At 38.4% G+C, this 27,592-nt stretch overlaps 1 protein-coding gene across 6 annotated transcripts in view; it reads left to right on the top strand.

Annotated features, from left to right (window-relative positions):
* ptk2aa (protein tyrosine kinase 2aa) overlaps positions 1 to 27,592 on the top strand; it is a 373,012-nt gene that overhangs the window by 235,446 nt on the left and 109,974 nt on the right. For 4 of the 6 annotated variants that reach the window (XM_052023866.1, XM_052023870.1, XM_052023869.1 and 1 more), the window contains exons 11-15: positions 375 to 482; positions 1,376 to 1,493; positions 5,811 to 5,841; positions 16,989 to 17,041; positions 26,618 to 26,635. In XM_052023866.1, the coding sequence (XP_051879826.1) occupies positions 375 to 482; positions 1,376 to 1,493; positions 5,811 to 5,841; positions 16,989 to 17,041; positions 26,618 to 26,635 (328 nt within the window). The remainder of the gene's footprint in view (positions 1 to 374; positions 483 to 1,375; positions 1,494 to 5,810; positions 5,842 to 16,988; positions 17,042 to 26,617; positions 26,636 to 27,592) is intronic. The other 2 variants (XM_052023867.1, XM_052023868.1) reach the window with 1 other exon arrangement.

Here is a 27,592-nt window from a genome sequence, read left to right as displayed (position 1 = left end):
ATAGTTGCCATAATGAGATTTGAACTCTACTTTCTGGATTGTTAGTTAAGATCTCTACACTATATTTACTTAACTACTGTGATAGCAGCATACGCCAGAAGCTCCATTATCCTTTTTGATCACTGCAGCTTTATTAGATTTTCTCAATTTGACAATAATCTTCATTTAGTTCACTTACTATAATTAGTTTTGGTATTGGTTTATTTTTGTCCCATACTAAGATACAGTGAAAAATTTAGTTTTGCAAACTATCCATACAGATCATTTCAGAACATAAGTACATCGAGGTAGTCCAAGTGAAAAGCAATAACAGAATGCAGGATATAATGTTATTGATTTTGTACTAATTAAAGAAAACTTTTCTTGTTTTACAGCCAACTCACCTGGCTAATTTCAACCAAGTGCAGACGATTCAGTATTCAAACAGTGATGATAAAGACAGAAAGGGAACTTTGCAATTAAAAATAGCTGGAGCTTCAGAGGTAAGGGCAAGTGCCAATCTGTGTAGAACACCAGATGTGCTGAACTTTGAGGTATAATTGGGAGCTGGAATGCTTGATTTTTCATTCAATACTAATTACAATTGCTAAGGATTCTTAAACAAGTGCTAAGCCCTCACTAGCACATACAGTATAAAATACTACTTATGAACTGATCCCTCAGATGGTTGAAAATCATTTAAAGATAAATATGACATTGCACATTTTCCATTTGTGCTATGGCTTTGAACCTAATTAACCCAGTAACATGCAGGACAGTTTACTTGAGAACATAATTGACTTAAAAACATGTTTGTTTTAGCATCGTATTGTGTTGCTTGTCTACAAGTAACTATATTACTATATTAAAAAATAGGATGTTTTGCAGATATCATTTTAAATGAATATACATTGAATTGCTCTCTTTAACATTGCATAATTGAAAATAAAGTTCATGTCTGCTTGTTTGTCAAACCACTCATAGAGTCGTTAGTAATTTGTGCACAAGCAGAGACAGTAGTTGGGAAGATCTCATTCACTTTTTATGGTTATAATGATGTGAGATAAGATTTCTTTATTAGTCACATGTACATTGAAACACACAGTGAAATGCATCTTTTGTGTAGAGTGTTCTGGGGGCAGCCCGCAAGTGTCGTCACGCTTCCGGTGCCAACATAGCATGCCCACAGCTTCCCAACCTGCACGTCTTTGGAATGTGGGAGGAAACCGGACACCCGGAGGAAACCCATGCAGACACGGGGAGAACGTACAAACTCCTTACAGACAGCGGCCGGAATTGAACCCGGGTCGCTGGGTTTTCACCTTTGGCATCTTAAATAGAATTTAACTCACCTGACATAAGCCATGACATTCACATAACTTTGCATTATTTTCAGCCTTTGACCATAACAACTCCATCACTGAACATTGCAGAGAACATGGCAGACTTGATAGATGGTTATTGCCGCCTTGTGAATGGAGTTGCACAGTCATTCATTATCAGGTCCCAGAAAGGTAGGTCCAATGAAGTTTTCTCTATTTTATTAATGTACAAGTGATATCCAGCAGCTGCATTTAAGATATTCTCTTTTTTAAAAAAAAATCAACATCTGATCTTCAGCAACTGCATTAAATAATTGAAATCTGAAATTATGAATTGCATTAAAGGCTTGTTTTGCAGCATCAAATTTAACAGAGCCTTGTTATGTATGTTCATGATACTTTGAATACCTTCGAAATGTTAACACTACTTATGTTAAAATTCCAATGTAAAATATATTGCACATTCTCAATAGAAATTAAATGCGAGCAATTTCCTTGGAAGGAATAATCAGATTTGCAGTGGATCAACAATGGATACTGGAATTGCTCACTTCTATTTTTAACCATTTATAAAGATTGAATTCTTATAATTTTATAATTGTGAGAATTAAAAAGTGTACGCTTAATCACAGTTGAATTTGAATTCATGTTAAGTGCACGATGATTCTGTATTATTTTGGCACTTTTATAAAGCTCCTGCTTCCTGACAGTGCCTCATTCTAAAACCTTTTATTTTGCAGCTGTTAATTAGTACAGAACAGTAAGCGTGCATATTTACTGTTTGGTAATGTGAATGATTTCTTTCCTGTTATACATCATCTGCTTAAGGCTAGTAATTCATTTCCTGTTGATTGCATGAAGTACACAAAAGCTGTATTAGCTGTTCATACTTGGGTGAATATTGGTGGCTAGATTAGTTGCAAGGAACATGTTGCATAATCTTTCATTTAATCTGTTTGGTACTGTTGATGAATATTGATTGTAAGATGAATGAGAGCATCTTAATCGTCTTCAGTTGAAAATTTCTTGCTGTTTTTAAGTGGATGGTGAACAGGGCAAGTAAAAATGCAGCATGCTAATTGTGACAAACCCTGATGGAATCACTCCAACCAAATTTGTCACAAGACCAAGGCTATTAAGTCATTAATACCATTCTCTGTAATTGTGTGTGCACACCATACGGTACATCCTTGTTTCCCTCAGTTTTTTTAACCTTTGTTAAGGTCAACCTCACCATCATCCTCCAGTATCAATATAGAGTTTCATTCAATCCCCAATGATTCAATCATGGATAGTGTGCTTCCAGATTTGCTCCCTGTTTACACAACCTGGCATAAGGAACTATACTTCCATATTGTCCCCATCTTCATAGTGAGTCTTAATGACATCGCTCTCAGATATATGATCAGCTTCCATGTTTATGCTGAGATAATAAGCTTCCGTGCTCTGTCAGCAATTGCAATATTTCCATAGTCTTTTGCATTACTGAATTACTTGTTCAGTGCAGTTTTTTTGTATGATTTACACACTTCTCAATCCAGCCTCTGTCATAATTCTAATTCATTGATGCATTGAGAATCATGGGTCCCAGCCATGAGCCCTGTGGAACCCCACTGCAGACAGCCTTCCCAGCACAAAAGTGCTCACTTTGGATTTGCATTACTTTCTCTTGGATACTTGAGCTGTAATTTTCCTGATTAGTCTGTCATAGGGGACTTTATCACACATCTTGCTAAGATCTATGTAGACAATCAAATGAGTTTACTTAATTGATCCTCCTTATTCACCTCATCAGAAAATTCCTGACCTTAAAAAAAAAATATATAACTTTTCCTTAGCAAATCTATGCCGACTGTCCATGATTGATCTTTCCATTCTAAGTAATGATTTACACTGTCACTCGGAATTTTTCCAATTAGTTTATGCACTGCAGATGTTAGGCTGGCTAGCCAAGTGGGTGGTGCAGTGGAGACTGCTACTACATCACAGCTCCAGAGACCCAGGTTTGAACCTGACCTCCATTGCATTCTTTGTGGAGTTTACATGTTCTTCCCGTGACCAGATAGGTTTCTTCTGAGTGCTGTGGCTTCCTCCCAGTTCTCAAAGATGTCCAAGTAAATTGCCCCCCTGGTGTTAATAAGGTGCAAGGGAATCAAAAGAGAGTTGATAGGCGTGCAGTAGAAGTTGCAGAGACTCGAGGAGAAGAGGAATGGGGTTGATTGTTGTGTGGAAGCTGATGTGGACCTGATGGGCCAAATTGCCTCTTGTTTTGTAATAAATAAGATATCACTTGCAATATTTTTCTCATTTATCAAATAACAGTAATTCATTAGCAGTCTTCCAGTCCTTTGGTATCGTGACTGTAAGCAGAGAGAAATGGAAAATGATATCAGAATCTGGGAGAACATTCCTTTTCTTTGAATAATACCATGGAATTGTTTACGTGCAACTTAAATGACAAATGGGACCCCTACTAGGGAAAAAAAAGCCATTTTCAATACTTCACAAAAGTGTCAGCAGACATGTGCTTATCGTTTGATGGAGGATGATTTGATACCCAAGGATGATGGATTGATGAGTGTGCACAGGACAGCTAAGAATACAGTTCTTGTATGAGACCTTGTGAAATAAGTACACTATATATATCTTAGTTGAATTTTGGATGAGCTTTTCATTGTGGTTTTTTTCCAGAAATATATACCAGAAGGATTGCAACAAATTTGATCTCAAGAGTACTATGGATAGATTTCACACTCTTATTTGTTGAAGTCTGCAGTGAATTCAATGACAGAGCTTTATTAAGCATTTCACAGTGCATGCTGCTTTATTGTTGTATATCTGTTATGCAGATATGCAACTCTTAATCCACGAGCCAGGCAATCTCCATTCTATCGTTCCCCACTTAATTTTAGATAGTAATATTTAGAGCTTTCTTCTATTATGTTCTCAACTGTTTTAAAATGATATGAGAAGATAATGCTGAGGTTTTAGGAAAGTTTTGAGGAAAATTCTGAGGAAAAGCTGCCAGATGCTTAATGGGTTGAATGTGCTCTCATGGAGTATTGATTCTGATTGTTTTCTAAGACTTAATATTTATCTGTTATAGTTCTTCTCAATCCAAACACTGTTTCAAATATCTATAATAAGCAGACTGTATTATAATTTCACAGCAAATATTTGGAGAAGAGTTTCTAGAAATGAGCAGCTTCCTTAGATGAGCTTTAATTTGATTTTTGAACCTAATATTACTTTAAATAACTGATCTGGTATTCATCTGGGCAATGATTTGGCTGTCCAGAAGCAGCAGCTTATTCTAATGGTTTGGATTGCAGTAACTTCCTTCATGCCTCCCTCTTGCTCACATGCACTCACAATAAGTATTGTTCAGGCACAATAAATGTTAAGTCTTCTGTCTTCGAACGCCCCTCTTTCATGATTATAGATATATGAAAAATTGCCTTCTGTTCAAAATGAGGGTTTTATTTTTTTTAAATCACTCCAGGGGCAAGTTGTTTGCTCTGTGTTCCATTTTAGTTTATAATCCCTACGTACTTGGGTTCATCCACAATGTATCTGCTTTTCAGTTTCCTCCCCACAAGGAACATACTATTACTGAAAAATGTGATTCAGCATATCTAAAAGTAAGACCAAGCAATAATTGGCATTGGAACAAAAAATAAATAAATCTTAAAATACAAAATAATCTGACTGGTGGTAATTCCAATAATGCATTCGTAATTAGGTGGAAGCTAGGATGACCAAGCTTTCTGATAGGACGCCTTTTCCAATTTTAGCTTAAGAAGAAAGGAAAGAATCACAGTTTAGTTTCTGTAATAGAGCCAGGCAGACCACAATTCAAAGGCTGAGATGCACATGGAACAGCAAAGAGGTCAAGTGGAGATTGTTGGATTTGCTGCCCGTGCTTTATTAAAAGGCCACCAATGTTAAGCCAGTAGCAGTATCAGCTCCTGCAATGTTCTGAATTCATAACAGTAACCTTCTGTTCTAAATCATACAGATGAAAATTATTTGATGCAACATGGTTAATTTATAACCATTCATGCTTACATAACTAGAAATTCTTTAACATCAAAAGCTACATGATGAAATTCAATCATGAATCAAATTTAGCAGCAACACAAATGGTTGGAAAAAAGAAATGGAAATGGAGAGTTTTGGGTATGAATTCCAGAGCGTTTGGTCAGAATGGCTGAAAACAATGTTTATATTTGGAAGTATGTTCCCCAATTCAGTCCAGTTACCTCATGATCCATTGTGTTATGTTCATAGATTCAGCTTAAGTAGCTGAATATCTTTCAGTTTGCTGTTTCAAGCTTTTCTTGGATAGAAATAAACCAGCAGTCATTAATAGATGACTTATGACATTCTCAATCTTCTACCTTGAAGCCTTAAAGTAATGTTCACTGCTTTAGTTAACAATCCATTAAAATTCAAGTAATGAAGAAGGACATAATTAATCTGGTTAATCTTATTTTCTTCTTTCCGCAGAAGGAGAGCGTGCCTTGCCTTCCTTACCGAAGTAAGTTAAACATTAGACCTTCAAGTAATTGGCAGGTTGTCATTTGAGTTAATAATTTGTTGGCTTGATCTATTTTTACTGAAAGAATATTTCTCTGCATGACAGTGTTTGAAGTAACTTGAAGTACAATTAATGTAGTTGTGGTACAAATGGATTTGGTTGTAAAGGTATGGAAATGCATTAGATTCCCATGTCTCCCAATGGTTCTGATACCCAGTGGTAAATAAGGGTGGTAAAGAAATAAGTAGGAGAAGTTGCATTAGCATGGTAGCTTTTGTATCCTCCATAGATTCTAAAGTGACTCTCAGCCAATTAATTGCAATTTAAGTGCAGTCATAATCACCATGTAAAAAATCTTGAGAGGGAGAAAAACATAGGTGGAAGATCCTGTTTTACTTCCCCGGCACAAGTTGCCAGTTTGTCATTCACTTCAGAAAAGCATCAACTACAATGAGCTGAATAATACTGGCTGCGTTAGGTTGCTGCAAGTGAAACTGCTGCCATTCTCTCATGAAATGCCCCTGACAGAAGGTAAAAGCTGAGGGTGGCATTTTGTCCTTTGTCAAATTAGTCATTGATTTTATCAATGATAAACTTCTCTTACATTCAAATATTATTTAAAATTGAAGTAAACTATTTTTGAATATGTCTGACTAAACACTAATTGAAAATATTAAAAGTAAACCAAATCATTTTGTTTTAAAAAGGTATCTTTGCATTGTCTCCCAAATCTCTGCTCAGCAACACCATTGAAATCAAAGGGTTTCTCTTATACTGAACTATATCTGACCTGGTTCCTAACCTGAGAGGTGATTAACCAGTGTAATGCTGGGAAATTGTAGCAAGATCAGGCACTACCATTGGACCAGGAGGGCAATCTGATAGATTTAGCTCCCCACAGTAAGTCGCAACTCTTAATCTTATGGCAGAAAATTCCACAATTTGCAAACCTTTTTGTGAAGGAATTCTTGCATCAAATTTATTGTTGTCATAGGGATTCATACATATGCCATGAAAATTAGCTTTTTGCAACAGCACAGTACATTAAAAGACAAGGACAAATGTCAGTTAACATCCTAAATTAACATAAATTATACATTCACGTGTGCAAAATAAATAAAATAAACATAACAACACTAGTGCAAGATTGAGAGAGAAAGTGAAAATATATAGTCCAAGGGTAGTGCTAAGGTTTTTTGGGTTGGTTCAAGAACCTGATGGCAGTGGGGAAACTTTTCTTCAGACTGTTCTTCCTCATTTTATGTTCTCCAGGCAAGCTTCTGAATATTTGTTCGGTCAGACACCTTTGGTGCTTCAGTGAGATACCCTTCATGCTTCTAAGCTCCAGAAAGTAGGTCTAGTTACCCAGTTTTTATTCAATCCCTCCAAAACAGTTTTATCCTTGCTGAACCAAAATTGTACACTGGTGAAACCACACTTATGGTTCAAAGCCCACTATAACTGTAACAAACTTCCTAACTCTTCTACTCAAGCCCCATTGCATTATGCTGTTTGGCTTCCCATTTGCTCTTTGTTCTACCCTCCGTTTCGTGCAGGAGAGCATCCATATCAACATTTAAGTTGTTTTTCTATTGTTCCTACCAAAGTGAATAACTGCACATTTGCTCATACTATACTCCATTAACTATCACCCTGACCATTCTCATAATCTGTTTGTATCTCCTTATTACATTTTTGCAACCACCTCTTAGATTTCTTTCCAGCCTGGCTTTGAATCTTCGGCAATCTTGAATATGTTACAGTTGGTACCTTCACCTAAATCATTAATGTAAACTGTAAACAGCTGAGATGCAAGCAATGATTCTTGCCACACCTGACTAGCTGTAGCCTTATTACCTGAAAACGACCTGCTTATCCTTGCATTCTGTTTTTTGACTGTTGACCAGTTCTCTGTCCATGCTAATATATTGCCACCAACCCCATAAACTTAAGTAAAAACATCAGTTCTGATTAAGGGTCATTGACCTGATGTATTGACTTTCTCACCACAAATGCAACCTGAACAGCTGAGTACTTCCAGCATTGTTTTATTTCAGATTTCCAGTTTTTTTTGCTTAACGACCTTCGGTGTCAGTTTTTGAAAATCTGCTTGGACTACATCTTTTGGTTCCTCTTGATCAACCTGCTGGAGACATCTTCAATAAATTCTTAATAATTATCAAACATGATTTCCCTTTCATGAAATTATGTCGATGCTGCTTAATCATATTATGCTTTGCTAAGTGCTTTGTTATCATTTTATTAATAATGTGTTCCAATATTTTACCTAAAATATAACAGTTTAACTGGTCATTTTACTTAGTACGACACAGAAGGAGGTCATTGAGTGCATGCTGGCTCCCACCAATGCAATTCCTCTCTCTCCCAGCCCTCCCCCCCCCCACCCCCAGTGGCCCTGCAATGCATTCTTTCTCACATGCCCATCAACTTCCTTTTGATCCTTCTGCCACTTACACTAAGGGATAAATTTATACCAGCCACCTAACCCACTAGTGTGTCTTTGGCATGTGGGAGTAAACTGGAGTACCCAACAGAAAACCCTATGGTCTTGGGGAAAACATAGAAACCACCACACAGACAGCAGCCAGGGTCAAGTTCAAACCTGGGTCCCTGGAGCTGTCAACTGAACTCACTGTTATGCCACTGTGCTATCTCACACAGCCTGTTTCTCCTCCTCTCCCTCCTTTCTTGAAGAGAAATTTTCTACATTTTCTGTCTTTCAATCTGCTAGGACTATTCAAAAATCTAGGGAGTTGTCATCAATCATATCTAATACAGCTACAATCTCTACAGCCACTTCTCTAGAACCTAAGCACGTAGGCAATTGGGTCCAAGGGATTTATTGGCTTTTAGACCCATTAGTTTCTCTAGTCATTTTTCTTTATTAATGTTAATTGCAAGTTCCTCATTCTTATTTGCTCTTTGGCTCTGAATTATTTGTGAAATGCTTTCTGATTTCTCCTTGTCAACATGTACATAAAATAACATCTTCATGGCTCAACAATTTTATAGTTTTTTTTTTCTATTTCAATCTTTAAGGTAAGTCATTCTTGCCTTCAAAATTCTCTTTCATTTTATATACTTGTAAAAACTCTTGCAATCTTTTAAAAATTTTTTTCAGCTTTATTCTCAATTTTTAATTTACTAATCACTTGGCATTTAGGTGTCACTGGTAGCCTTTACTGCCCATCCCTAAATGCCTTGAAGGTAGTGCTGAGCCACCTTCTTGAAGCATTGCAGTCCTTCTGGTGAAGGTTCTCCCATAATTCTGTTTGAGTTGGCTCTAGGATTTAGACCCATCGATGGCTGAAGGAACAGCAATATTTTTCAAGTCAGGATAATGTGTGAACATGCAAGTGGAAAGTTTCCCTGTCCTCCTGAGCTTTTGTCCTCCGATGGTAGATATTACAAGTTTGGGAAGTGGTATTGAGAATAGTGATTAATTGTATTGCATTTTGTAAATGGTACACACTGCAGCTACTGTGCACCAGTGGTGGAGGGGATGAATGTTCATACTTCCTTACAACTTAAATGGAGGCTGTTTGGCTCGTTGAGTCTTTGCCATCTCTTATTCGCATTCCCAAGTCTCTGTAACCTATCATCTCTCAGAAGTCTGTTAACTCACCTCAGATTCTCCTGCCACCCACCTACACAAGGAATAATTTACCAACCAGCATTTTTTGGGGATGTGGTAGAAAACTAAAGCACCCAGGGGAAACCCTACCACACACAGGGAGAACATGCAAACTCCACACAAGGTCAGAATCAAATCCTTAAGCTGTTAGACATCAACAGTATGGGGTACCAATCAAGTGGGTTGTTTTGTTCTGGATGACGTTAAGTTTCCAGAGTGTTGTTGATCATCTAGACAAGTGAAGGGTGTTCCATCATTTTCCTGACTTGCTGTCAGAATGACTGCTTTGGGAAGTCTAACAGCAAATCACAAGACATCTAGAGTATAAACTGCTCTTGAAGCCAGGTATGGGGCGGGTGCAATTGTGACCCTTCCCCCACCCCCCGCACGCCCCAACCACCAGCAAGAATGTTGGGGTACAGTAATTGTAATGACATTGAGTTGTAGGTGGTTAGACTGCCTTGTTGGAGATGGCCATTGCCTGACGTGACTCAAAAGTTACTTGCCGCATCAGCTCATGCTTGAATGTTGCCTAGATCTTGCTGTGCGTAGGTATGGACTATCTCATACATTGACTAATTGTGGCAACACTAGTGGTAAACAAAGCACAGGGCAGGCTTGCCTTGATAGGTCAGGGTGTTGAGTATAAAAGTCAAGAAGTTGTGTTGCAGTTATATAAAACTGGTTAGGCCACATTTGGAGTATTGTGTTCAGTTCTGGTCACCACATGTGGAGGCTTTAGAGAAGGTGCAGAAGAAGTTCTCCAGGATGTTGCCTGGATCAGAGAATATTAGCTATAAGGAAAGTTTGGACAAACTTGGATTGTTTTCTCTGGAATGTCAGAGGCTGAGGGGCAACCTGATAGAAGTATTTAAAACTATGAGAAGCATAGATAGGGTAGGTAGTCAGAGCCTTTTTCCAAGGGAAGAAATGTCAAATTTTAGAGGGCATAGCTTTAAGGTGAGAGGGGGTAAAGTTTAAAGATTTGTGATGCAAATTTTTTTTTTACACAGAGAGAGATAGGTGCCTAGAATGCGCTGCTAGGGGAAGTGATGGAAGCAGATACGATAGCAACATTTAAGAGACATATAGACAGACAGATGAACAGGGAGTTAGGGACTGGAGACATATAGGCCATGTGCAGGCAGATGTGCAGTTTAAATTGGCATTGTGGTCAGCACAAAGATTGTGAGTCAAAGGGACTGTTCGTGTGCTGCCCTATTCTATGTTCTATTTAACAGCGTAAGACACTAGTTAGACCACAGCTTAAGAACTCTATATGGATCTGGTCAGCATATTACCAGCAAAGATGTGATTGCACTGGAGGGCATTTAGGGGAGGGTTTTGAGAATGTAACCAGAACTGGAAAATTGTTGCTGTTAGGAAAGATTGGATAATCAGTTTATTTTCTAGATATCGTAAATATATTCCTTACAATTACTACACTGTATTCCAAGTTTGGAATCTTCTGTAAATTTTGATACTGTGATATCTTTGATGCCCAAAGTCAAATTTATCTATATTAAATATAGCAGTTGTCCAGATAGAAAACCCTTGGGAAAACTACCTTCAACAATATTTCTGTCCTTTAGGAACATTATCAACGCTGCTGTTGCCCATTTTATCCCTTATATCGTATCAGAGCAATTATTTTTCCTTAGGATTATAAAAACACAGCAAGGCAGCATATCATTTGGCTGGTCATGTCCAGATCAGTCAAAAATGAATTTCTCAATTCTCTATAACTTCTCAGTTCTTTGTCCATAGCCATGCACTCTTCTCATGCGATTCCAAGTACATTTTAAATGCAGTGAGGGTTTCTGCCTCCAACACAGTGAGTTCCAGACCCCACCACATATTGAATAAAAGAATTTTTCATCAGTTCTGCACTCGATGAACTATACTCCGTGATAAACAGCCTTGAAACGGGATATCCTGAAGCCCTCTTTATCAAAGTGGGTGACATCAACCAGGCCAACTTTAAAGGTGTGTTACCAAAATACTACCAGCACGTCTCCTGTCCCACCAGGAGCCCAAACACCCTTGACCATTTCTATACAACCATCAAAGACACCAACTGAGCCCACCCCCTGCCACACACACTTTGGTAAATCAGACCACCAGGCTGTGCTCCTTCTCCCTGCATACAACCAGAAGCTGAAACGGGATGATCCAATACAGAAAGTCGTACATTGCTGACCTGAGGAAACAAATGAGCTTCTAAACAACTGCTTTGAGCCAGTAGACTGGTCCATGTTCAAAGACTCAGCAGCCAGCCTAATTGAGTATGTCACCACAATCACAGACTTTATCAGCAAGTGTGTAGAGGACTGTGTACCAAAGAGGACAATATGGGTGTTCCCAAACCAGAAACCATGGACGAACCGGGAGGTCCAGGACTGCAGTGTTCAAATCAGATGACCTTGACCTATACAAGAAATGATGATACAACCTCCATAAAACTATTGGGGATGCCAGGAGACAAAACCAGTCCAAAATTGAGTCCCAGACCAGCCGTCAGTTGTGGCAGGGCTTACATGCTATAATGGGCTACAAAACAAAGTAGGGCAGCATTGCCGACAACGCGCATCCCTTCCCGATGAGCTTAACGCATTCTATGCCCATTTTGAACAGAAGGGGATTGAAATGTCACCACTCACCCTGACAGCCTCCAATGCACCTGAACACACAGTCGCCGTTGTGGATGTAAGATCAGTCTTCCAGAGAATGAACCCACCAAAAGCATCTGGCCTGGATGGTGTCCCCGGAAGTGTTGGATCCTGTGCAGATCAGCTAGTGGGGAATTTGCAGACATATTTAACCTTTCCCTGCTTCAATCTGAGGTTCGCACCTGCTTTAACCAGTATCATTCCAGTACCTAAGAAAAACAAGCTAACATGCCTTAATGACTACTGCCCAGTGACTCTGACATCCACCATCATAAAGTGCTTTGAGAGGCTGGTCAACGGCACACATTAATTCCAGCTTCCCAGAAAGCCTCGACCCACTGCAATTTGTCTACCACCAAAACAGATCTACGCCAGACGCCATCTCCCTGGCCCTACACTCATCTCTGGAGCATTTGGACAGTAAAGACACTGATGTTAGACTGTTGTTTATTGACTACAGCTCCGCCTTCAATACTATAATTCCAAGCAAGCTTATCTCCAAACTCCTGAACCTGGGACTCAACACCTCCCTTTGCAACTGGATCCTTGACTTCCTGACCAACAGGCCACAGTCAGTAAGGATAGGCAGCAACACCTCTGCAAAATTATTCTTAACAATGGTGCCCCACAATGCTACATCCTCAGTCCCCTACTCTGCTCCCTATACGTTTACAACTGTGTGGCCAGATTCTGCTCTAACACCATCTATAAGTTTGCAGATGATACCACCGTAGTGGACTGTATCTCAAATAATGATGAGTTGGAGTACAGGAAGGAGATAGAGACCCTAGTGGCATGGTGTCATGACAACAACCTTTCCCTCAATATCAATAAAACAAAAGAGCTGGTCATTGACTTCAAGAAGGGGGGGTGGTGCACATGCTCCTGTTTACATCAATGCTGCTGAGGTCAAGACGGTTGAGAGCTTCAAGTTCCTAAGAATGAACATCACCAATAGCCTGTCCTGGTCCAACCACATGGATGCCATGGCCAAGAACGCGCACCAGCTACTTTACTTCCTCAGGAACCTAAAGAGGTTTGTCATGTCCCCTTTGACCCTCGCCTATTTTTACTGATGTACCATAGAAAGCATTCTATCCGGATGCATCACGGCTTGGTATGGCAGCTGCTCTGTCCAAGAACTCAAACTACAGAGAGTTGTGGACACAGCTCAGCACATCACGGAAACCAGCCTCCCCTCCATGGACTCTGTCTACACTTCTCTCTGCCTTGGTAAAGCAGCTAACATAATCAAAGGCCCCACCCACCTCCCCCTCCCATTGGGCAGAAGATACAAAAGCCTGAAAGCTCGTACCACCAGGCTCAAGAACAGCTTCTATCCTGCTGTTACAAGACTATTGAATAGTCCCCTGATATGATAAGGTGGACTGTTGACCTCACAATCCACCTCGTTATTACCTTGCACTTTATTGTCTACCTGCACTGCACTTTCTCTGTAACGCTTTATTCTGCATTCTGTTATTGTTTTACCTTGTACTACCTCAATGCACTGTAATAATGAAATGATCTGTTTGGACGGTATGCAAGACAAGTTTTTTTTACTGTATCTCGATACATGTGACAATAATTTAAAACTTTATTTATACAGCACGGTAACAGGCCCTTACTGCCCAACGAGCCCGCGCCACCCAATTACACCCATGTTAACTTACTAACCCATACCTCTTTGGAATGTGGGAGGAAACCAGAGCACCCGGAGGAAACCCGTGCAGTCACGGGGAGAACATACAAACTTCTTATAGACAGCAGCGGGAATTGAACCCGATCGCTGGCACTGTAATAGCGTTACACTAACTGCTACGGTACCAATTTAATCTTTCCACGAATTAATTTCATGGCCCTTGTTACTGACTTTCCTGGAGACGTATGTCCTAACTGACCCTCATAATTTTAAGCACCTGAATTAAATCTTCCCCTTAAGACCATAAGAAATATAAACAGGACTGGGCCATTCAACCCCTCATACCTGCTCTGCCATTCAGGTTGATCTTTTACTTCAGTGTCCCTTTCCTTCATGAACCCTATATTCCGTGATTCCCTTAACATCAAACAATCTATCCATCTGTCTTTTGAATATACTCAGTGACTGATCCTGAGATGGAGCCTTGCAACACCTACGGTTTCCATTCAGTCTATCAGTCGCATACCACTTCTATGAAACATCAGCCCTCCATCGGTCCGACTGCCGAGCCCCTGCCCATCATATTGCACCCCGCCACCTCACGCCTCCACTCTTTGATAGCTGTGGACATGCATCTTATCCCCTGAAAGCTCAATATCAAATAAAAATATCCACCTAAGTTCTTCAATATACTCAATGGCTGATCCTGAATAGCCCTCTTGGGAAGTGCACTCCAAAGACTGATTGGCCTGTTGATGAAAAAAATCTCTATCCTCAATGGCTGGACCCTTGTTTTGAGACTATGAATCCTAGTTTTAGACACACTACCCCAGGAAAACATTGACTCTATCTCCAGTATCAAATCTTATAAAAAAAATGTTGTAGTTTTCAATAAAATCACCTTTCTTCTTAACTGGAGAGTATATTCTAAGTCTGCTTCACTCTCCTCATGCGACAAACTCACCATCCAAAAAATCAATGATGATACGATGAGATGGACCCTTGACTTCGCAATCTACCTTGTTATGATCTTGCACCTATTGTCTACCTGCACTGCATTTCCTCAGTAGCTGTGACACTACTCGGTATTCTGTTATTGTTTTTACCCTGTACTACCTCAATGCACTGTGTAATCAATCGATCTGTACAAACAGTATGCAAGACAAGTTTTTCACTGTACCTTGGTACAAGTGACAATAATAAACCAATATCAATCTGGTGAACCTTTGCTGCATTCAGTTTATGTATATCCTTCCTTGGGTAGGGAAACCAAAATACACCTTCTGTTCTGGCCTTGCCAGTTCCCTTTATTCCAAAGGGAACAGTCCAAGCTGAACACCTTCTCATCATAGCTCTAATTCTTCAGTCTTGGAATGTCCTTCTGAATGTCCTCTGTACCCTTTCATATCCTTCTGTCACCTGGTGACCTTTTTATGTGTTTTTTCTTCTCTCTCTTAATCTAAACTCTCACCCTCTTCATAACACATTAAAGAAAATATTGGTGAGAAAATTAAACACCTGTCTTCAAAACATTGTTCAGTTCTTGTGCCTAATGGTAGTGCTAAGTAAGGCAGAGGAAGTGGAATAACATAGGTGAAAATGATTTTGTAAAATAGGCACTTTTGGGTATTTTGGGCAGTATTTACATATGATGGCAGTGAATTGTTGGTTTAATGATCCATAATTTGATGTCAAAATAATGGCAAGACTATTAGGGTAGCAGATAAAATTTAAAGGTTGCTGGCTAACTAACCATTGAAATCCAGTGAACAGCATGAAGTTGCTGTATTTTAACAAAGGGGACAAATTAAACACATCACAGAAAGTTACAGCTGGTCTAAGATGAACAGAACCAATTGGAAGCATTTTGCTGTTGCCAAGGATAGCTGTTTGATGTACTGATTTTCAATCATTGCCAGTTAATGTTAGGACTGAAGATTGTCAAGTGTACTGTCTAATTTGGGGTTTAATTGTTAGTATTTTAAAATTAAAGTGAAATTAGAACATAGAACAGGAAAAGGCCCTTTGGCCCATGATGTGATGCCAAACTAATTAAACTAGTAATTAAACACATAACTGAACTAATTCCTTCTGCCTACACAATGTCCATTTCCCTCCATACGCTTCACATTCATGTGCCTATCTAAGAGCCCCTTAAACACCTCTATCGTATTCGCTACCACCTCTGGTGGCGCATTCCGGGTACCCATCACTCTGTTTAAAAAAAACTTGCCCTGCACATCTCCTTTGAACTTGCTCCCTCTCACCTTAAATGCATGCCCTTCAGTATTAGACATTTCAGCCCTGGGAAAAGATACTGGCAGTCTACTCTGCCTTTGACTCTCATAATCTTCAAAACATTTTTAATTTTCCTTTGTTTCCTTTTTTATTTCATTTTTAATCCAAGCTTTGACTCTAATTTTTTTTTCTCTCCTTAAACTTTTTTCCACTTTTGTACCTGATTTGACATTGAATTCAAGCATTCTAATGTACTCTTAGTTTGCCAGTTAACAGTTCTTTGCCAATTAACTTAGATTCTGGATGTCCATTTTTCTTTGTTGAGATTTTCATTCAGCTTATGTTTACTGCATAAGGTATCATTGAATTAAACAGCCTACCACTGATGCCAGCTGGCATGATATACACTCCTGCAGAAAATGACGTCCTCTCTCACTCCGCTGCAACCATTCTATTTAGTGTTGCTGTAAAGCTAACATATAAGCAGGCGGTGTTACCATGAAGATTTTTAAATACTCGTCTTCTCCTTTGACTGTTTATTGCTTGCTTTGGAAATTCAAATTCTAAAAATAATGATATGGCTATAAGAAGAGAGATTACTGTATATTCCCTGAGTTAATTTGGTTGGGTGTTTTGTCATAACCTTATGAATTGTACTTCGTTTTGAAACCACACTTAAAAGCACAACCAATAACTCAATCGTCAGTTTTAACTTAATTATATTGAATTTCTGTGTGTACTGTGATATGCATTGTGTTTCCCATGGTACATTCTCCTAACTTTAAAATGGTAGCTCCTATTTATAGCAAGTTCCCTGTCCCTGAAAGGGAATGGTACAATCCTGTGCAATTATTGTAAGCAACCATTAGGTAGGAGGAATGAACTCATTGCAGAGGTTGCTGAAAATGCATAATGTTGACCGGTTTACACATTTGTTTTTCAGGTTGTCAAACAGTGAAAAGCAGGGATTGAGGACTCGGGCTGTTTCGGTCTCAGGTAAGATGAAGGTTTGAAACTCTGTCACCTTTAGTGGGAAGTGGAAACCCATGTTGAGAGTGAAATTATGTGTTTTCCTTGTGTTTCTAAATTGGCTAAAGTTGATCTTTGCATTTTTCTACCTGTGAATTTGTAGACTAGGGGAAAATAATTTCCAGACATTAATTATTTTTGCTGCTTTAAATAAAACAGATTTGTTCTTCTGCTTTTTGTCCAAATATACATAAGTGGTTTAGTATTTTCAACATCAGTAGCATTAACAAAAATAATCAAGTGTGTATTTGAAACTAAATATAAGTTGCCTCGTATAAATGATCCAATATTATGCTAATTATTTCACACTTAAAAGGCCCGCTATGATTGGTCTTGTAAGAGGAATTCTCCATGCATCACCAATGGTGTGTTGTGCCTGAAAAGTTTGTGTAATGTCAGCTCCTATGTGGTAATCAATTACAAATTCCTGGAAATTATTATATTTAACAAACATAAATCTGCAGAGTGCTTAAAGGGTAACAGATTGGAAAAACATTTGAAGGTGTTGTAAACTAAAAATGAGGACGTATGTCTTCTGTTGTTTAAAATAATGAGCTGACCCTGTTGATACTTAAGAGGCTCTCACTGCACAATGCTGTAATTTATATATAAATATATCTTAACAGTAACAAGCTATTTTTAAGGTTGTTTAATTTTGCATGTTAATACTCATTTCACCAGCTGTTTTACCCTTGACAAAGGAATTTATTTTCATCTAATCTTGTGAAATTGTTGCAAATTTAACTCTTATTCATAGATTTGTAACTGTACAAAATTATGAAATGAATACCCGTGTTATTATGCTGTAGCAAAAGGCATTGATTATAATTGGAACGACTGGCTGCTAAGTTGGCACAAAGGCTGGACTTAATAAGTCATAGGCCATTTTAACTCTGTTAAATTGAAATCAACAGAAAAAAGTATTCTTTCTGAATGTCACAGGGACTCTATCCTGCTTTCAGGTCGATCACAGATGAATGTTAAATGCCAGTTGACTGAGAACAAATAGAAGTTTATTGAAATTTTGGTCAAAGCACAGAGTGAGCTGTGTGTTGTGACCTCAGTGTTAAAATGATGATGAGGCCTAATATTGGATGTGAAAGAACTTCTTGTGTAAGAATTGTTTTCAGCTTTCTGTTATAGGAAGTCCACTGGAGTAGATAGTCTACTGCACTGACTCTTCAGCCCACACTCTTAAGCCCTTATGAAGTTACGGCAAAGTATAATTTCCAAATGGTAGTGTCATTTAATCAGATTAACATTGTACCTCTCCGAAAAAGTATACAAAGTCTGAGAGCATTCATTTCACAAAACAGCATTCTAATTTTTGTTTAGGTTTATTAGAACTGTTTCCTCTAGGTAGGACAGGGGAGAATAAAAGCAAAGATTTTCATTTGTATAGCACTTTTCAAGATGCAAGGACATTCCAAGTAACTTGACTATTGTTGAAGTGTTATCACCATTTCAATGAAGGAAATGCAGCAGCGCCATGTTGGTGCACAGCAGACTGTGTGGTAATGCACGTATCATCATTTTTGTTTAAAATTACGTTCGTGGAAGAATAAAGATTGGCCAAGGTACAAGGGATAACCTATATACTATCCTTCAAAATAATGTCATATGATCTATCATGTTCATCTCAGTAGGCAGAGGAGCCTTGGTTCAACATCTCATGAGGAGCTGTGATAACAACCCTTCAGTACTGCACTGGAGAGGCAGTCAAGATTATTATGTTTTAAGTCTCCAAAGTGCAGAACCTGAATCTGCAAAAGCCTTAATGAGCCTGGATGACACTAGGGTACAAGCTGACAGCAATTGCTACATTGATATAACCAGTTTAAATCAAGAGCAGATGTGATTAATACAGGGGACAAGTACTGTTGATCATTTTTCCCCATTTTGATTATGAAATATTCAGTGGGTAATGCTATTTGATTCACAAGAACATCATGAAACTTCAACAGCATTTGATAATTTTAGCATTGGACAACTCCCAATATATTTGATAGTTTGAAGCAAAATGCTTATTTGGTTATCATATTGTCAGCATTACTTGATAAAATATTTAATCATTTTAAAATTTGGGCATCAATCAAATCCTGTCAGTGGCTTTTTTCAAGTTGGTATCTTATTCTTGGGCATTCCTAGTGCTACCCCCAGCATTTCCTTCTACAAGATTAATTCCCTGGCTTGGTGGTAATTGTGGAGTGAAGGAAATGCCAGGCCAGATTATGGTGATGTACATTTCTGATGCTCATGATCATCAGTGCCTCATGGATGCCCAATTTTGAGCTGCCAGGTCTGTTCTGTGCAATTATAGTGCCAAACAGAGACCATCTCCACAAGGACTGTGTTATTGTTGCTTTTATCATTGCTATCATGGACAGGTACATATCCTTTAAAAGTAGATTGGTGAGTACAAGGCCAAGTTGGTTCACTCACAACCTGCCAAATACCCAAGCTGGCAGCTGTTCTTCAGAACACAGCCAACTCATTCAGTGGTCTTGCTGCCAAGCCACTCTTGGTGATAGATATGGAGTCTGCCACTTAGAGAACATTCTGTTATTCTGTTCCTTTGATACTGCCAGGAGTTATTCAACATGGAGGAGCACTGATTCAACAACTGGAGGAGTTGGGCACATTGTCTGTAAGATATGATTCTTGAAGATGTCTATGGCAGCCTTTTGCCTGACTCAGCAAATGGGACAGCTTTCCCAATTTAGATACCTGTCCCAGATGTTAGTGAGAAAGATTTTGTATGGTCAGCAGGGATCGGAGCGACTTTGCCATGTCCAAATTTGGGATCCCAGGTTGGTGCCAGGGAGTCCATCTGGTATTTAAGAGTTAACTGAATGTGGAATAACCATGGCCAGATTGGACCAGTGCAGCAGATTTGTACTCTTGAAGAGGATTAGTGAACTAGTTAAGTTTTAACTTTCAATCTGGAAGTTTCTGTCATCATCATTACTTATGACCTCTTTTTTTTCCCTTCCAAGTTCCAGTTTTTATCAACAGAATTTAAGTTCCACAGCTGCCGTGGTTTGGATTTGAACTCTGTTTTCTGTGTTGTTTGTCCAGGTTTACTAATCTGATAATTTACCCACTGAACCACCACTATACTATATAACACAGAAGACGGTAATCTGGCTCTTTGAATGGTCCTGTTGTTTCCTCAGAACCCTGTTATATTTTTCCCTTTTCTCTTGCTCCCTTTTGAAAGTTGCTGTTGAATCTCTTTCTGCCATCCTTTAAGGAGATGTATTTGGGGGATTAAAAAATGCCATCTCAGTTCTCTTTCAAAACACTATTCTCCACCATACTTCAATTTGACCATCGCCATCAAGTCTCCTTGTGACTATCTTTACCTTAAGAAGACCCACCTTGGCCTAATATGCCTCCAAATTACTGAAATCTCCATCCCAGTTTTGTTTTGAACAATCTTGTCCAAATCTCCTCTCTCGTGTGGAGCGGTTAGAAATCCAAGCAGAATGCAGCTATTTAGCCCTTCACCCTAACCCTAATGTATTCCTTAAAAAAATCTAGCTGATCTTTCACCTCAGTGTCATCACTTCCCTGCATTGAATCCCTTAATATCACAAAATCTGTCAATTTCTCTCTTGAATATAGGCAGCAACTAGGTCTTCACAACCCTTTTGCAGAATGAGTTCTAAAGAATCCTTACCCTCTGGGTAAAGGAATTTTTTTTCTCCTCTGTCCTGTATAGCTGACTTATTTTTGAGATTGAGCCTGGTTCCGGACAACCCAGCTAGGGAAAAGGTCAACACTACATCAACCCTTTCAAAACCCAACAGAATTTTGTGTGCTTCAGTGAGATCACTGGTCTCTCTCTTTACGTATTCCAAATGATGAATAGTTTAACGTTCTTAATTGCAGTGCACTTGTGCTTTTGCTGTGAGCATAATATTATGCTACCTAACATTATGTAGCGGTCTAAACTAAAGTCCTTGGGTAAATCTAAAGGCATTACTTAACTCGCCACAGGATGGGGCTATTGCAGTGCACTTCTGATTTAAGAATGACTTGTTGATAAACATAGGGCAAGTTTGTTGTGTTTGCTCCAGGCGGGCCTGACAGAAATTCACTTTTTGGTATTCCCATTGGTTTTGTTGTTCCAGGTTGCAATGTTAAGCTATTGAATATGCCAGTGCCATTCCTACTTCAGTTCCTGGTTTCCCTTAGCTATTCTTAAATTCCTGCCACAGCTGCTGAGATGTTCAGCCTGATCATGCTGGGACAGGCCTTCCATCCACAGTTATCATCCACTGTCACCCTGAACTTTCCTGGTCTGGAAGTGGAGGACTACCCAGTGGATCTCTTATCTCACGGGATAGTTGGTGACCAATATCCATGACAAGCTCATGGCACTCTCAGCTCCCATCTACTCCTACATTCCATCCTCCCAGTGTCTCTGGTTCCCTCGCATCTGTTCTGTTGGTGACTGCTTCCACATCAGTGCTTTCAAGGTGACTTCCATTTTCCTCAGCTGTAATTTCCCTTCCACAATAATTGATACCACTTCCAACCACTCCTGTTTCATTTGATGTGCTTCTGGTCTCATCCTCCTCTCATCCTACCCATTGCAAGGATAGCATTCCCCAGTCCAGCCTTCCATCCTCCACCACCTTCACACTGTAATTGATTTCCAACATAGTCCTAATGTTTAATACATTGGATTTCCTCCACATCAGCCCATTCTTTAACTGAAGCTTCAATCTATCAATAAGAATATTCCAGGTGTTTCATTGAATTCTTTAAAATGATTAACCCACATCTTTGCCAAGTTACTGCAAGTTTATTTCGTTAATTTATTCTTCTGTTACCAATCAGCTGCTACGTGTTTGCTGCTGCATTTTTCCTTTATATGCAAAAGCAGTGAGGCACAGTGGCCAAAAGTTTCCATGTTTGGTTCCTGATTTGAAATTAGTTTCTTGCTACATAGAACGTCTAGGGTTCATAACAGGGAGTAAAACAGACAAGGGAGCTATCGGCTCCTGAAGTAAGTAGTTCTTTCAGCCCTCCTTGTGTGAAAGGGCAAGAGGGGTTTCGGTTCTCCCCCTTGCGTTACTCAAAGGATTCTCAGGAAAGCCTTTAACTTCACCAGCTATCCTGATTGCGCCTTCCACCTATTGCTTGATGAGGTCTCCAAGTTTCCCTGGTTGTAACTGCCTCACATTACCATTAGCCATTCGTACTGACCAAGAAGTTGGCTGAGAGCCTTAAGACAGAAATAATATGCAAATCAGGTACTGCCACGAACATGATGAGACCTCTATGTCCCTGTCCTTACTGGGTTATGTAGCAATTTTCCATACCTGCATTATCAATCTATTAACAAGCTTGAGTGTGTGGATAATTAATAGGGATATAGGACCTGGTTGAGATGTACTGCATCCATCGCTGGTAGTTAAACTACATGTCAACAATCACTGCCAAGGCTCCATAATGGAGAATGGCTACTCTGCTAACTTGGTGGATTTCTGTTGTGTCCATCCTGTAGTATCTCAGGAAGGATCCATATTTCCAAAATTTACATAAAATTGGAACACTTGCTTTATTCAGTTGAATAAATTCTGAGTGATATTTCAGCAATATTTCTAACAGGGGCCTAAGTCTGTAAATCCTGGAGCTTTACTCTGCCTCTAAGGAAAAAAAGTAGTGTGGCACATTCACTCAACAGTGTCCCAAATGAATTACAGTTGAAATGTTTACACATTCAGCAACCACACTAATTCACCACCCTGACACAATTTTTTTTAAAAAATGAAACACTTTGTTAAAAAAAATGATGGAAATATAAATATACTTGTGTTCTGAAAGTATATATTAATAGATTAACATTTCACAGCCATGTGAAGGAAATCTCTTCCTTAGTGACTGACAGTAATTTTCTGCAGTGGTCCTATTCTCCAGTTCTGACAATAGATGCCAAATGTAAGCAGACGGTCTCTTTTTAGGTTTGTAGCAGAATGTCACAGACACAAAGTTAGGATCCAAGAGGAAGGCTGAAGGCTTTCTTGAGAAACCAGACAGCAAGATGGAGGAGCAAATTTCCATTCCTCTTGCTCTGCAGTTCTGTTAATCGTGCAGATAAGTCATTAAAGTTGGGGAAGGATATTGTGTTCACTCTTTTGTACTGTTACAGAATGATAAATATTACAGGTAAAATTAAATCAGACGAATTATTATTGTTACTCTGCATCTTCACTTGCTATGAGTGGAAACCATTTTTGCAATTTGCATTTGGTTTAATCAATTATGCCAAAGCTCTATTATTCTAGTTGCAGTAACTTGCATCATCAGTGTCATTCCATTGTGAAAGGAAGGAAATTATACACTGTCTTTGTTATCCACAGAGAATAAAAGCTGGACTTCCTGCATATTTTTTAAAAAATTACAGATAACACTAATGCCCTCTCCTTTGTACTCAGTGCACCCCCTAAATAAACAAAAATATGCTCTGTAATGTTCTAAAAAATGTTACCAATAATAAATGCATTAAAATATTTAAATACCTAAAAAAAGAAGTAATATTAGCAAACTACTTCCATTGAAACTTACCATCAGTGATGAGTTTTGAAATCACAAGGTGCAGCTCAGCAAACAAAGACTGCTCTCCATTAGAACAGGCACAGCAGAGAGCCACCTGACAGAAGTGATCTGGAAACTCATCACAGTCCATGATTGGTTCCTCAGTGTGTGCATGTATAAAGGTATGTTTTAAAAAAAATTGACATGGGGCCAGGGGCTGACCTGTCATGTACGGGAATTCACAAATAGCAAATGAGTGGATAGTGAAGGCTGGGTGTAAATGGTGGATAGAAAGAAATATGTATGTTATTATAGCAGCTGCCAAATCTCTACAACTTTCTTGTATGACAGACACAATTTATCTGGAGAAGATCTTTTAAGGATGTAACATAAAATACTGTATTTTATTTCAATCTCTAATCTTTCCCACCTAATATAAGGAAGAAAATTACTGTAGACATTTGGTGGATGCTATATTTACTCAGAGATACTGTGAAAGCCTGCTTCTGCAGGGTTGCTCTGTGGATAAATGGGCCACCCTGACGCAAAAGGAAATCTTGGAAGTGACATTCAGATGTGTTTTCCACATGAGTAGCTGCCACTGGACTTTGAGTTGTGCAGTAGAAGCTCAGCGGAACCCAGCATGAAAATCACACAATTAGCATCCTTGCTGTAAGTGGGTGATTTTATTCACAATTTATTTATCATGGACATTAGATTGCATAATGCTTAAAACATGGCACTAAGTGGTCTGATACTTAAGAAATATAGAGATGATGAATATTAGAGCCTTTGAAGATGAGAAAATAAACAATGAATATTAAAGGGCAGAAATGAAGATAAATATAGGGAGTTACTTGCAGGTTAAAGGCAACAGTTGTGTCTATTACTACTTGAGTGAAAATTTTCATCTCAGGATAAAGGCAGTGAAGGTAATATGCTTTTGTTGCCTTGGGATTTAGTGTCTTTGAATTAGTTCTTAATTACATTTAAAAAAAATTAAGGTGTTTCTATTTATTGAATTTCCTTTTTAAGAATATTTTGTATTTCATCCTGATCTCCAATCTTTCCTTTATTCTTTGTCATCACTGAAGGAATGAATCATTGCCAGCCCAGAGTAAAGAAAGCCAGACGCTTTCTTCCTTTCATCCTCTGTTCTCAGCACACAACCAAGGGTACTGGATTGTTGTTTGCATTTTTTTTAAAGATGATGCATTGCTTTGATGAGTTTAATTTCAGTCTGTAGTCTAACTCTTCAGTTTTGTGATTGAGATTGCATACTAGTCTTTAAGCAGCATTTCTGCTTATATTACTTCTGCAAACTTTCATTTGCATTTGTGCCTTATCTGTCTGATACCAAGATGTTCAATAAAGTAATGAATTTCGTATTTAAAGGTGATTTATATAAATGGATACAGTATTTTTATATGCATTAAAATGAAAAGGCCTAGTAGTCTTGGATGATCTGAACTGAATTAAACATTAAGTAAAATTCATTCAGTTTCCAAAAACTGAAATTTACTGATTAAATATTAAGAAAAATCTTAACATACGAAAAAAGGGTTTTATTGACAAAAAAGCAAATTATATGAGTCTTTATCAGAATGATTTAAAAGTATGGATATATGTGGCACAGGAATGTTAAGTCACCTTCAAGTAACTTGTATTTGCATGATTTAGCATACTGTTTTTAGTTGATAGCTTGATCTTATAATTTGTCTCATCACTTGCTCTGCCCATTCACTAATTCTGTTTTACAGTTATGCTCTTTGGACCAAAGACTGTTCTACTCTTGGATCTTTAACTTGTGTTTGTTGAAAGGAATATGGAAGTTTTATGTTAAACAATGTGATATTTATTGAAAACATTGCATTAATAATTCATTGTTTAGTATCTTCATCCCTTCTAAGTTGAAAATGGAGCATAATGGTAGAAAATGCTAACTGATTTGTTATCTTTGTTTTTTCTAACATTTTAACAGATTTGCCAAGTTTAAGTCATTTGGCAATGCATTCCTTTCAAACCAAGGCATGCACAAAGGAACATTTGAGTATGAAAACTATATTAATATGCTTTTATAAAAAATACACATTTTACCCATTCATACTAATGTGATAATTGGTATGCTCATTTGTTTTGTTTGAAGAAATCTACTGAAAGCATTTAACACAATGTCCAAATGATTTTTCATTATTTCTAATATAAAGAGCGCATGGACAGAACTTTGAGCACATTTTTAGAACTTGTTTTATGATTACTACCGATTAAGTGTTTAGTTTTCATCCTGCTCCAGCTGAGGCCTTCACAAAGCTTCCGTTATTGCTGATTGGGTAACCGTAGTGTACACAATGGATGTCCACAGCAATATGTTTTTTCTCCCTCTCCCTCTTCATTCTTAAGTTATGATACCTTCTTGAAGAATCCGGTTTGCATATACAGTGGGCCGCTATCATTCAAACCTGCAACTGAGCCCAGCTCGTATGTGTGAAGGAAGTCTCATCCATCTTTTGTTTTCTGGATCCCAAGTAAAACACGGTTTTCGGTTTTGTTTGCCTGAGTCAGGAATCAACAGCTCAAAACCTGGTTAGCAACAGTAAGAAAATATTTAAGTTCTTACTGTTAAACATACTGATGGGCAAAGGAGAGTGAAATCTTTATTGTTTTACAACAAGCTGTACAAAGCAGTCTGGTTGATGTTTTCATATGCTGTTGGAAATGAGTTTAATTTTCAGTGTAAATATCCAATAATCCATCGCAAATTTAAGGGTGAGGCAAGGAGACATTAACAGACTTTTAATGAATTTATCAATGCTCATATTTAAACCAAACCTTGACTTAGTTTTCATTTTTCTAGCAATCTTATTTTCTTGCATTTTCTGACCTCTTTGAAGATTGATCACTGCCTTTTATTCTTGCCTCTGGTAATAATGTAATTTTTCCACTTTTTTCTCCCCCTCCTTGTTTCTCTTCCTTTCTTGCTGCCTGGATTCACAGATGAAATTAGTGGGGACGGTATGGTTTTGTTTAAATTTAAAATTATGAAAAATTCAAACTTGCTAACAACATTAATGTGTATCTTAGGAATTGTTCTTTTGATTTTAATTTCTGGTGTAACAGAAATGTACAGGCCAACCTCCATGCATTTAATCTGACAGATTAGATTTAAGCCTTTAAAATTTTCAAGAACTTTTAAATTAAAATTTACTTTTTTTTAAATCTCATTACTGCATGTAAGTCAATGCCTTTCAAATGTACTAACTCCCATAATTACCAAAAAATGTAAAGAGTTATTTCCCCTTGGGTTTTCCTTACTTTTATATTTGTGGGGCTAGGCAGGGCAATACTTTTTGTGTCAGCTTCTGATGGTTGTGTTTTGTATAAAGCGCTTGTGGATGTGTCATACATAAACATAGCACAGACCTGGGCCATTCAGTCTTATCAAATCCATGCTGGCTCCTCGTAGAATATTTCCTCATTACCCTGTCTATCCAATTTTGTTGACCCTTCACTTCACCCTGGCGGGAAGTGATTTCTGGACCATAATAAAAAAAAACCTTGTCTTTAACCCATAGCCTTCACACATCAATTTGGAAAGATGCTGGGGTAACCGTTCATTCTTCTCCTAGGAAGAAATCTAGTTTATGATCGATGTTATTCCATACATGTCAGAATCTTCCTCCAAAGCACAATTATATGGTTCTAGCATGCTGTGCCATCTGTGTGAAATTGTGCTTTTATCATATTATTTTTGAGTTCAATAAATGAGATTTTGCCTTAAGATGAAATCATGACTATCATGGATTGCAGACTCAATACATGTTGCCAAGATCATGAATTGCTGGTGATAGAGAAAGTGATTGATCATTTAGATTGACTTGCGGGTTGGGGCAGGGAGGGGTGGTGGTGATGCAGGGGTAGGAGGAAGAGGATTTGAGCCTGTGCATTTAGCTGGGGATGATGGACACAGGA

The sequence above is a fragment of the Pristis pectinata genome, chromosome 9, assembly GCF_009764475.1.
Source record: "Pristis pectinata isolate sPriPec2 chromosome 9, sPriPec2.1.pri, whole genome shotgun sequence".
Taxonomy (NCBI): Eukaryota; Metazoa; Chordata; class Chondrichthyes; order Rhinopristiformes; family Pristidae; genus Pristis; species Pristis pectinata.
The sequence above is the reverse complement of the archived record's forward strand: the minus strand, read 5'-3'. Positions and strand labels throughout refer to the sequence as shown.